The sequence below is a fragment of the Pieris brassicae genome, chromosome 4 (genome assembly GCF_905147105.1).
Source record: "Pieris brassicae chromosome 4, ilPieBrab1.1, whole genome shotgun sequence".
Lineage (NCBI taxonomy): Eukaryota > Metazoa > Arthropoda > Insecta > Lepidoptera > Pieridae > Pieris > Pieris brassicae.
This window is the reverse complement of record NC_059668.1, coordinates 20,302,658-20,315,988: the sequence shown is the minus strand read 5'-3', so window position 1 is coordinate 20,315,988 and position 13,331 is coordinate 20,302,658. Positions and strand designations below refer to the sequence as shown.

General features: G+C 37.7%; 1 protein-coding gene across 2 annotated transcripts in view; it reads left to right on the top strand.

Moving 5' to 3' along the window:
- The window catches only part of LOC123708025, a 130,126-nt gene extending 117,216 nt beyond the window's left edge, over window positions 1-12,910 (top strand). The window contains exons 3-12 of one of the 2 annotated variants that reach the window (XM_045658464.1): window positions 343-483; window positions 632-710; window positions 1,614-1,717; window positions 3,051-3,231; window positions 4,920-5,071; window positions 5,620-5,823; window positions 7,283-7,971; window positions 8,652-8,797; window positions 9,483-10,982; window positions 11,488-12,910. In XM_045658464.1, the coding sequence (XP_045514420.1) occupies window positions 343-483; window positions 632-710; window positions 1,614-1,717; window positions 3,051-3,231; window positions 4,920-5,071; window positions 5,620-5,823; window positions 7,283-7,971; window positions 8,652-8,797; window positions 9,483-10,982; window positions 11,488-11,623 (3,332 nt within the window). In that variant the 3' untranslated portion in view covers window positions 11,624-12,910. The remainder of the gene's footprint in view (window positions 1-342; window positions 484-631; window positions 711-1,613; window positions 1,718-3,050; window positions 3,232-4,919; window positions 5,072-5,619; window positions 5,824-7,282; window positions 7,972-8,651; window positions 8,798-9,482; window positions 10,983-11,487) is intronic. The other variant, XM_045658465.1, reaches the window with a different exon arrangement.
- Window positions 12,911-13,331: the final 421 nt, after the last annotated feature.

The window sequence follows — 13,331 nt, the reverse complement described above, 5'->3', positions numbered from 1 at the left end:
AAATTAGATCAGAAACCTAGATGTATATTCTTTCTTACATACATAATATTTTCATAAATGAATTGGCAAGGTACTGTCATAATATTAAACTTTTTAAATAGTTCCCTAAGAGAATCGTGACGACGTAGATTATAAATTAATTGAATGATTAAATACGGAGATGAAGAGAGATCCTAACCAATGACAATCGGACCTAATGCGACATGATATTTTATTTTTGTCCCCTTTGGTCTCAAAAATACAGCGATATTATTTTTTTCTGTTTCAATTTATCATATTTTTGTTTCTTTTTATGTTTTTTTTCTTTTAAGTTATATTATGTTCATTTCGCCCCGCGTACAGAGTTACACTACGGGGCGCTGGTGGAAGGATGCGCGGGCGAGCTTCCTTCACTTAGTGCGTGCGCGCCGCCCGCCCGCCCACGCGCAAGAGACATCGATACACACACAGACAACCGCACCCAGATTGACATACACCAACAGGGTATTTTTTTATTTTGTTTATACAAAGTTTTATTTCATTTTTATAAAGTTTTATTTTATAATTATTTCTCATACATTGTTTTTTCCATTACAATCCATAATGTCGGGATGTTATTGAACACAAATGTATGGCTACTTGTTTTTTACAGCGCTGTTTGCGGCAGTGGAACATGGCTACCTTGACAAAGCTAGGAATATTCTGGACTCCACAGATGTCGATGTTAACAGGTAGGTTCGAGAATTTCATGTTAAACCTAAATTTCTATATTAAAGCACACATAAATTAGCTTAAAATTCATTTGACATCTGACAATTTACACAGCTTATTAGTTGTGTTGTTTTCATTTTAGTACATAAATTAGGTGTTTTGTTGTTAGCATTACATACACTGTTTTAAAGACATTTAATTCTATCAATTTATGAACATATTATTTTTAAAGTGAAACTTCTGTATCGGCGTTGGTAAAAAAATTACCGTCACATTTTTCCGTTTCGCGCCATGATTTTCTTATCCCTACCATGGTTCATTCGGAGAGATTCGAAGCCATTAATAACAAAATTATATAATAAAAATAACAATGATAGTAATCATTCTGTTACAATTAATGAAATTCTGTAATAATCTTAGTAGTAATATGGTAAATTGAAATACTTGTATTATTTGAATTCATGTCTATGATAATAAAAGCCTTTTGTTAAACTTTATCTAATTTAACTTTATAAAACCAATATCATCATAAAGGTCATAATGAAGTTTCACTTCTTACGTGTGTACACTACACGCACACATTTTTTTCGTAAGTCTTTAGTATTAGCATGTTTGCTGTAGTGTGTCCCTAGAACCAAGGCGTAACCCGTTAGTTTATCTATGGTATTGTTTTTTTTTAAATGTAAGCATTAAAAAATTATACGAAGTTTCTCTTTCTATAGAATTTTCAGAAATACAAAAACGAGCAATTTAGGTCGGTTTGAATGAGCTTTAATAAATAGAAATTCATCCTTGACTGATAATAAACAACAAAAACAAATGTATAAGATAATTATTGTATAGTCCTTGTGCGAGGTCGATCTCAAATGATTTTTACCACACATATTTTCTGTACTCTTAGCACGTGTATATATCAATTCCAGCATCAACACAGATGGCCTGTCTCCATTGGACGTGGCAGTGCTCACAGGAAACCGTCCTCTCGCCACCATGCTTATGGAATTTGGTGCTAAAGATGGTGGGCAGTGTAAGTTTATCTTTGACACTTTACTTAATTTTACTAAGCTGACTTTGTGAAACGACACAACGTCGGATTCCGACTTTGATTGGTCAGCATCCAACACCGACTGTGCACCATCAGACTTTCCGTCGATGTACACATCAAGAAGGCAATCATCATGAGGAAACCGGCGTGCGTTAGATCCAAAACTACCTTCGCCGCCTACTTATCCATCAGATTGACAAACGATAATGAAGCAGATACATAAATCTGAGGCTCAGACCTAAAAAGGTTTAAGCGCCACTGGTTTGACCTATAGGATGTACCAATCTAATAAATATACTTAATTTATAAAGTGACAGTACAGACAAATCAAGTGTAACTCCATTTATCCCATCTTTCCGAAGAAAGAATTTTGGTCAAAGCTTACCGATGTCCAGATTCAGCTGTCTGATAAACGAGCTAGGTCTGGATATCCATAGTTGCATCCTTCACACTTTAAACACGATTTTTCTTTACTATTTGTATTATCTCTGTATGTCAAGTTTGCCTATAAGTGCTTGTCACATTAAAATTGTATATTGTCATACTTTTACCCATGCATCTGTGTACCGAGCGTTGGCAAGCCTTCATCAATAAAATAAGTGTATAACTTTTACAAGAACTGTCCTTAATAATTGTATCCATTTACAAAATTCAAGAAGTAATTGGGTTTCTGTCCTCAAACAATAGCCAATATTTACAAAGCATGAAACATTAATAAACAAATACGGAACAAGTATAAAATTGCTGTAAGTGTCAAGCTAACATAGGTGAGCGGTTGTCCAACTGTGAGGTTAGCAAATAGAATTTTATCGACGTAGCAATATCCATCTAGTAACTCATACTGTAGTACTGTATTTCTAGAGTATCATCGCAAATTTACCAACATCTAAGTAGTATTGTCTGTTTCCTTCAAATTGTATTAACACTGTGATAAAAAGAGATTGTGTTAAATAATTAAATTGAAATAGCTTTTATGAGTCCCGTAATTCTTTTATAAATGTTGACTAATAACAATTTGATTCCAAATATCTTAATTCAGTTGACAAGTGTAAGTATGACTCCCTTATGTCAAAAATGTGTGAGATTTTGACAAACGGCTGTCTTAGGGCTGGTCCGTATCTTACCCAAAGTACACTACTCACCTACTCGTTTTATTGTTTCTCATTGTTTCAGTAGTAGTTAGTAAGTTGATATTGTTAATCATATAACTTATTTTTACTATTACTTTTGGAAAAATCGTGTTTCCAAGAACACTAATTATATCTTCTTTTAAAATTTTGTGGCATGTTTTGTAAAAATCAAAAAAACATTTCAGTCAAAACACCGGAAGCACTTGGGGCGCACTTGCGAAAACTTTGTCGAGAAGCCGAGTCTCGTCTACGCGAGGTAGGCGGTACGCGCGAGCCCCTACCACCCACTACTACAGGCTGCGCAGGCGCTGCTTCCGAAAGGGATAAGCAGCTACAACACTGGGACAGACGACATAGGACACTGAAGTAAGTATACAATTTATTTATATGGCAACATTCATTATCGACATAACCAGTCATACTAACGATAGCGCATGCGCATACGAACACATAAGTCTCGACTGAGCCCATATTTTGTTAAACCTTACAATGTAATATATTGTTTATTTTTATATTCAAACACACAATTATACAGTATTAAGTTAAAAGATTAAGATGAGCCCAGAGCTTTCCTCGCTCGCAAGTATTGCCATACAACGAGGAAATGCTGCCAGCGTTAAAGGTACACTGCCACAGGGACCAAACGCTGGCAGCATTTCCTCGGTGTATTGCGATATTTTTTCGAAGCACCAGCCCTGAAGTCACCAGTACCATCTACCAGGCCAACTACAATACTCTGCGACTGTGCACTTGAACCTCTCGAACCAAGTCTCTACTCCAAAGGGAACAAAATCGAAGTTGGAGGAAAGACTTTTATATTTGAGCCGTTCATTATTCTCCGCCTGCCCTTGGGCCGCCCCAGCTTGTTTGTCCGAGGGAGGCGAGACGGGGCAAACGTATCCACAGAAGTAGCCTCTCATACCAAAGCCCGTCCCACCTTCCAGGGGATTAAAGGCATCCCATAGAAGATAGACGTTTAGATTTATTATATACATTTGTTTTCTTGTTATCCTAACTTCCTTCAGTACCCTAGATCGGAACACCTTCACGGGTATAGGTCTCCTCCAGCTTTTGCCAAATTTCTCTGGCTTTTTTTTCTCCTTTTAACTCTTTTATATCTTCTATCCAACATTTTTAAGGCGTCATCTTCTCCTTCCCCTAGATCCTTTCCATATAGTTGTCTTTTAAGATCAACTTTTAGCTGTGTATCTTGCTATATGATACCTAGTATTGTCTTTGGTTAATATAGCTTCTACACATTGAAAGAAAACAATTTTTTTTACCGGATTAAAGTTATTTGTATTATTATAAACTTATAATTATTACATAATTTTAAATTTAAATTTTCCCGACGTTTCGCGTGCTTTACAGCGTGCATGGTCACGGTGACTGAAGACAAAAGGTGTTGAATGTCAAAAGTACTACTACTAAAAGTCCGGTTTGCTTTCTATATGATACCTACCCACTTCCTCTTCTGTTGTAGGCCATAATCATAAAACAAAACATAATCATAAAAAAGGCATCTATAACTTTGGGTTTTCGTCTTATTTTTTACTTTATGTTCGCTTATATTTATGCTTTAGTAGTTTGAAAATATTGGGTTCATAAATATATTAATCATTAATAAAAACACTTTTTAAACGGATTAAAGCTATGTATTATTTTTAAAACTTATAGTTATTAAAATAATTCTAAATTTTAATTTTTTTCCGACGTTTTGCGTGCTTTTCAGTGTGCGTGGTTACGGTGACTGAAGACGAAAGGTGTTAAATGTCAAAAGTATCACAGCTGCAGAGAAAGTTGTTTTATCTGTATCTATTGCCCCGAAGTTGGCTAAAAGATGATTTAGAATTATATAAATAATTATAAGTTTTTAATAATAATACATAGCTTTAATCCGTTCAAAAAGTGTTTTTCTTAATGTGTAAAAGCTATTTTAACAAAAGACAATACTATATATTAATCATAATAGTCGTAGACTTCAATCAACTGGTTTTTGTTCACCTTTCTATTATATTAGAACGCTTAAACTATGTAGAAATTAATATTTCCAGACGTCTAACATCTGGATGGAGTTCCGTTCGCACAGCGGGATCATTACCCCCTCCAGGTGTGGAGGTGTGTGGACCGCACGCTGTTTGCGTACGCGTACCGGCTTTACGAGACGCAAGGCACGCAAATTCACCTATACTAACAAAATATAAAGGTATACACACATACATATAGGTTCATATAAACACTTCTATATAACCCTAATTATTTGTATGTAGGTGGTGTAACCAAAGAAAAGGTTTATGGAGTACATGTTTCATTGTAAATTTTCTTTTTAGGTTTGGATTCTTGGGTCTGTCTGTATCTCAAGTGAAATTCAAAACAGTTTTAGGTCTGGGCCTCAGATTTCTGATGATCATTTGTCAATCTAATAGGCAAGTGGCCGTCGACTTTTTGGATGTAAGGCAAGTGAGGAACACTCCTCACGATGTTTTCCTTCACCGTTGGATCGAATGAAACGATACGTACATCGACAGATAGTCTATTGGTTCACAGCAGATGATCGAACCTAGGATCTCAGGGTTGAGAGTCGCACGTTGAAGCCACTAGGCCAATATTGTTGCGTAACTCTATTGGAATATGTATCATATATCTTTTTTCCCTTGTCAAGTACCGGCGTAAAACTGTTGGTTTTCCAACGAAGTATGATACGATACATTAATTGGACTATTGAATAATAATTCTTATAAATACCATTTACAGTGGAATGGTCATCGCGCAGTGACTTCTCGAACGTATGTGGCACGCGTGAAGTTAGCGCGTGTACGTTAAGTGGTACGGGGGCTGGACGCGTACTAATTTCGGGGCTGACTCGGGGCCGTCGGTATTACTTTCGAGTAGCTGCTGGAAACCTAAGGGGCTGGAGTGACCCCACTGTATCGTTACCACGGAGCGTCGTACCGAGTAGTCAGTATTATTTAACTATAAATTTATTTAAGTAAACATGGGCTGTGTAAGAAAGACGATCGTCATACAGTTGCAGCAGTGCTAAGCTTTTTTTGTTGTGCTGACGTCATTATAGCTCGAGGGTAGTATGCTTATAAAGATTGCGGGTACCTAGATAACATTTATTCCGTGGTACATGGTGTATGTTTAAATTTATTTATCCAGTAAAGTGTGCAAAATAAGCCTTGTACAGTTATGAACAATAACTGTACAAGGCTTATTTTTAATTATTATTAATGTAATCATTAAAAGTTCTATCAACTGCTTTGACTATTGTGTTGATTGGTAGTTGATTTAGTTCTTAGGGTAGGAAATTAAACACTTCAATGATGACTTAATTCACTATAATTTACTTCACTGATTTTACGTGACCTGTATAACTTCAAACTTGTACAAAGAAACATGCCCGTGCGCATGTGTCACTACCTCTTATAATCACAACTCCCTCCTCCGACTCGACCATCCCATTTCGGGAAGATGGTCGAGTCAATTCGTAACAACTCGTAAACAACCGAACGAGTCAAATGAGTAACTATTGCACATGCGCACTTGTAGCAAGATTCTTAAGAATATGTTTCATAAAAATGTTTAGAATTTAATTAAATAAATATTAGAAGCTAACAATAGTAACCTTAAGAAAACACTTTTCAAACGGATTGAAGCTATGTATTATTATTATAAACTTATAATTATTTACATAAATTTAAATTTTAAGTTTTCTTAATGTGTAAAAGCTATGTTAACAAAAGACAATACTATATAGTAACATTGATTCACAAAATATTCGCTCTTCGCTAGTGCGTTTGTCACTATTGTAATATAACGCTCTTATGTAAGATATTTGTCATAAAATTCTAATATCTATAATAGTAGTTTAGGCCGGCAACGCACTTGCGAGCCTTCTAGCAATGTGACTGTCCATGGACGGTATCACTTAACATCAGACGTGACACACTGCCCGTTTGCCTCCTACAAAAGGGTATTATTTATGACAAACACCTACTGACGAAATTTAGCATAACTTGTGTGTAAATACCGTATTGGAGTCATAATAAGTGCTTTCAGAACCGCTGATTGTATATCTTTCACCGTTAAATTGTAATCTATATCGCGAGATTGGAACCTCAACGTTAGATTATAGATTAGATAGATAGATTTATCGAAGTGAAACCGTCAAATTGTGAAACGGAACGCAACTCGCGTGCTGATTGGTCGAACGGAATATGCCGCGCGCCACCATATTTGTTTGTTCTATGGTCTACTATAAAACCGACCAATCAGGGACAGCCTTTGGACAGTTGACAGTTTAACAACTTTAAGATTGTAATTTGACGGTTTCACTTCGATAGATTACAATCTAGCGATATTTACAACATTGCACATGTGACACAGGTGACATGTCTATATTAATTTTGAACAGGTTGGCGCGATGTATCATCCCCGGTGTCGCGAGGAGAAACAGGAAAAACAGACGAACAGTTAGACGCGGTGGCAACAGCCTGCGCCAACGCTCGTCGAACACCTGGAGGTGCCGGAGCAGCTGCCTTAACGGCCGGCGGAGTTGCCGCTGCTCGGGCGCGAAAGAACACCATCCGGCAATTATTCACCGGCAGCAAGTTCCACAAGCACCTCAGACGGGGTGTATACCTGGCTTGCGTGGTGTACCAGGAAGAACGTGTATTGGTCACAGGCGAAGAATTCATACCAGTAGTGGAAGTGGACGAAACGGGCCCGGCGGCGTTGGGCAGCGAACTCCACTGGCTAATGAAGGTCTCCTGCGCCTGGCCAGATGTGAAATCCTTAAGAACAGACCTGCAGAAGCACCCGTCACCGTCTCTCCACTTCCGTAGAAGACTTCTGGCGGCGGTAGCACATATGCAGGCGGCGCTATCTTTGATGGATCTCGGTCAAGTGTATCCAACGCCTCTGCGCGATGCGGCTGGGACGTTGGTGATTTCGCTCGTGAGTGCTGCGAGAGCTGGGAAACCTCCAGCGCTTAATTCCCGCTGGGTGGCGCTGCACAAGCTCCGGCGTCGTGGTCTCGGAGACGACAATACCATTGCTGATCTGCTGCTAGGATCGCTGCATGATCAGATACGGTATCACCAGGTAATTTTTGACCGACTTTAACATGATCAATTTTGGCTTCAAGCATTAAGTTTCATTAAAATCGGTTCAGTAGTTTAGTATAATATAGTTTCCTAGGTAAACGGTTAAAGGTTCCTGGACTTAGTTTCCGCACTTGGACTCTCACTAGGTCCGTTGTGCGTAAAGTCCTGGTTAACTCAGCCGGCCAGGCTCCTTCCAGAAGCACAGAAGTCTCCTGAGTACTTCGCAGTCTTATCGGACCTCACTGTTCCGAGGTTTTCTGCATGTTGTTTAGCCACAGCCACGCCTACTCATTCCAGGACTACGTGGCTGACTGATTCCTCGCGCTGACACAGCCTCTGCACATGGGACTGTCTGTCGTTAAGAAAATATTTATTATTTATTTATTTATTACATTACAATATAAAAAAATGAACTTAATTAAATCAAAAGGAAGGCAACTGGCGGCCTTATCGCTTTCGAGCGATCTCTTCCAGGCAACCACTGTGAGTAAAGGAAAAAAAATGTATTAAATTACATAAGATAGGCAAGTAGTGCAAAAATATACACAGTTATTAAGAGAAAACTAAACAGGAACAAAAAAAACTAACGATGATATATTAAAAAAGACACATAATTCACGATAATTTAGGAATACTATTGGTTTTTATAGTTGAATTAATTATTTAAAAACTTTCCAGGTGTCCCGCGCTGCCCTCCCACGGGGTCTATACGTAGGATACTTAAAACTCCAAGCCTCGGTAGAAGAAGTACGAGTGGTGGTTTCTGCTACTGCCCCCAATGTGCCGCCGCACACACGCCTTCGGGACAACCCTCACGTTTCTGCGTATGTATTTTTTTTCAGGCTCATTCTAGAACGTCCATAAAACTTAAATCTACTACAAAAGCTATTTTTTATTTATAATATTTCATTATTTCGCTCATATTTTATTGTTGTACGCGAGGTTAATGTAGAGTAAATCCTCTATTATTTATGAGCCCATGACCAAGGAACTATAAAAACACTCATACAAAACTACACTAGTTTACAAGTACTAAAGAAAACTTTTAATGCTGTTGTCATAATACATTTTTTAAGTCTTAGTAACTTCATGCAGTAGATCAAATTGGAACCTTCACAAAGTTTTTTTTTTTTTAATTTTTAATCTACTAAGTTAATGGATAAATTAAGGGAATATATTTTTTGTATGATTTTACCGCTTATCGTTAATAATAAAACTAAAGAGAAGCATAATAATAATATTAATCAGTGGCGTTACAACCTTTTAGTTCAGGATCTCAGATTTCTGCATCTGTTTCATGATCATTTGTCAATCTAATAGGAAAGTAGGTGATCAGCCTCCTGTGCCTGACACACGCCGTCAACTTTTATAGTCTTAGACAAGCCGATTTCCTCTCGATGTTGTCCTTCACCGTTCGAGCATACATTGGTTTCTCAATGAAAATTAATAAAAACTGTCAAAACGAAAATATAGATATTTGGTTTTGATAATTATTTTATTATATTTTAGAGAAGAATGGCAGTACCTAAAGTCTCAGTCGGGCAGATCGGACGACAACAAGTCTGTAAGCAACATGTCAGTGAGCAGTGAAAAGCCATCGGAATGCCAAGAAATGTTCCTACAACAAATTTCAGCTGGCGCCAAGCGACTTTTCCGAGATATGGAACTACCCGCAGATAGTACCAAAGACCACCGCTTCTATGACCTAGAGGTCGTTGAACTCAGCGGTGACGTCAGCTTCGTCATGCTATGCCCGCCCCCAGGTCGCGCCTGCTGTGTCCCAGGCCAACGAGAAATGCTCCTTCAACGGGCCGGCCTCCTAAGCCTACCCGTTCAAGCCTTCGAAATGATCCACCTGCAAACCTACCGACCCCACCTGTTAGCAAAGTTCTGCCGACTTAGCTGTCTCCTCGAACTGGACGTTGCTCTCGCCGCACATTCACATAGAGAAGCCTTTTCATGCGACGAGCTAAACACGGCCAAAGAAAGACTGACGAAGCTCGAAGATCTACAGAACGATCTTAACACCGTATGGAAGACGGAACGCTGGTTGATGGATCTCATCGGCTTTGCGAGAGACAAGAGCGGCCCCGCCGGAGTACTCCTCGAACATATTCTAGATAAGAGCTCGACCGCCGATGGAGAAAAGGATGTCAACCTCAAAATAGACCTGCTGCAGATTCCGGCTAGAGATGGGAAGATCAATAAGACAAGTCCTGGGAGAGGTTCCTGGCCGGGACCCGGCGGCAACGGTCCCGCAACATTGCACCCAGAATTCAGCAAATCCGAGCAACAGCTCAGCATCGTACCTCGCCAACCGTCTGCGTCTACTTTAAACCTGAGCTCAAACTATTTAAATGAGAATCAGTTTAAACGTAAAGGCAGTGGTGACTCGCAAATGACGCAATCTAGCAATTACATGAGCGGTTCTCAATTCGATATAAAGTCGTCAGGGTCCAGTCTGAATGGCCGATTGCCGCCTTCACGAAGCGAGGATACGTTAGTCCTGCACAATGATGCAAAGACACAACCCCGGCCTCACAGCATATCGGCGAGTCTACCTTCGGCCAGTCCTTTGCTCTCTAGAGGTCTTGGTGCCACCAGTATGGTCAGCGTTCGCGGCAACGAATCCGCCCAGAGCCTGTCCAGTGATTCGGATTGTCACAGCTGTCCCAAACTGCGCGTGACGGCCTCAGAGAGCATGGCTAGCTTGAATGCGGAGGACGCAAAGAAACTGCCCGAGACGAAGGAGGAAAATCAGGAGAACGAAGAGGAGAATAGGGAACAGAGTGAGGGTGGTATTTTGCAAGTTTTCGCGGCGTACGAAACAGGATTGGCAGCTGGAACGTCGTTGAAGCTCCATGTAACAGCTCGAACAACTGCGAGAGAAGTTATAGAGTTGGTGGTGAAGCAACTCAATATGGCGGCCTTGCTTCGAGCTCGCCGTGGCCCTCTCTATCCACCCCACAGACTGCCTGACTTCTGTCTTGTCGCTGTCATTGGTGCTAGGTAAGATGTTGTTTTTTTTAACAGGTATAGTTTACAAGATGTAATTTTAGAACCTACAGCCTTAATTTTTTTTTTAAATATTGAAATAACCTTAATGTTTAATGTCGTTGTATATTATGAACTTGAATCAAATATATTGACACATTCTGTCTTTATAATTTAATTTATCAAAAGAAACAATTACACATTTGATTATTTCGTTTAATGTTCATGATCCGGCTCGAAGGACCATGAACACACTGATTCTATGGCTGAGATAATTTATTAAAAATAACTTGAACATCTATACAAATAGTTAAATTAACAATGTATTGGCTATATTTACTCACTTTGAAGATTTTCTAAAAGAGTTACGGTTTAATTAACCTCGCATCTGCAGATAATATTTATACTACGCTACTATCTTGAGCAAGTCATCAAACGGGTTCTTCTTGGGGTTCCAGTCCCTGAATATCAAAAATGGATATTTAAAATAAAAAAATTAAGTTTATTTTTATTTTCACAGAGAACGGTGTTTGCGGGACGACTTCAGGCCCCTACAACTACAAAACCCTTGGCGTCGTGGACGGCTCTATGTAAGACTAAAACACGACGTCCTCGCTGCGCTCACGCATAGTGCAAACCAGCCAGCGTACATTTAAATTCAAGAGCAATACAAAAATATCTTAATTTTTTTTATATAGTTTCCCTTCTAGTTTACATAAAGCGATTTAGAATTATGGCAATTAAAAGGGAAGCCATGTGTCCAGGCAAAAATGCCACTGTCTGTTCAAAAATATAAGTTCTTTGAAATAATTTGCTCAAAATTTACCGACGATGCTCAATTTCAGTTGATAAAATGTTCATCGGTTAAATAAAATTGCTGTCTAATATAATTCCAAAGATAATAGAGAATTAGCTTTATATTTTAGACTAAATAGAATTATATTCTATATTAATTAACCTATAGAGAGTAGAGGTGGATAAAAGCGCGGGAAAAAAATGGTAACCCTGTAAGGGTTGCCCAATGGCCGTTTACGTAATTTGTCTACATGAAACGTGTATAAAAGTATTATAGACTCAGAGTGAGAAAAATAACACCATTTTATCTTAAGTATATGTCGTGTCTAATATATACGAATAATCGTCCATATATTTTATTATGTGATAATTGAAAAACCTTGTTTTACCCTACCCCACCTGGAATCATTCAATTATAACGTTATTTAAGGATTTTACATTTAATATTAAAAAATATATATCTTCGATATCACAGGGTTGGATATTATTTATTAACACAATATTCTATTTTTTACATTGAAAGTTGTGAATCCCCTAAAAAGATGCATCCAATTTTATATTTTTTGTTGCATTATAGATATATTTTATGAATTAAACATAAATTCAAAATCAACTCCGGATTAATGTGATCCCAAATTTTTTATATTACTAATTGAATCAATTTAATTTTATAACCTAAAACTGTAAATCAATATAAAATGGAACACTATAGACAAGTGAATGTCACTGTCACAAAAATATTTTATTTTTTATTAATTTGTGAACAGTTCTCCATTATAGTATAGATAATAAAGATTGATTGAACGGTAAAGTATAGTTTTTTTGTACAAAACTGTTTTAAAAGATCTGAATGTTTATTTACACAATGTACATAATATGTGATACTATTATTATCAAGTCATCGAATAGGTATCGTAAAAGAAAACGTTAGTACAGAATGTATGATTAAACTAATTATTTGCTTAGATATATTTTAGATAATATAGTAAAATGAAATTTTATCAACGATTCGAGCCATACTTAGATCGCAATTAATTATTACGCCTAAGTAAATGTCTTATGAACTTAATTGTTAATATAAAATATGTGTATTATTTTACTATTATGAGTATTCGGCAAATGCTATGTTGTATATTAGTCTAGAAGATTGGAAGAAATGCACAGAAATAAATGTATTAAAATAAAAAGTTTTAATTTTGATTTGCATCCTACTGATAAATTATATTTGACATTACTGCAATAATGAACCACAAGCTATTAGAGTAGCTTAATCTTGATCGTGATCTTCAGGCCTTACACAGTAAAAAGATTTCATTCGTATTCCAAATAGGTATTTGTATATGTAGCGTCAGGCCCCGACATTGTTAAGATAACAAACAAAAAGTTTTCTCCCAATCACTTGATTTATTCCAATACGATTTTAATAAACAAATTCAATAGGTAAATATTTCAAAGGCTACTCGGTAATTACGTAACGTGTGCACCGGGCAATGGTCGATGAACGACTGGCCGAGTTCGTCGTGGTTATTGTTGCACCCTCCCTCGCGAGGGGGGTGTTTTTTCTTGTTC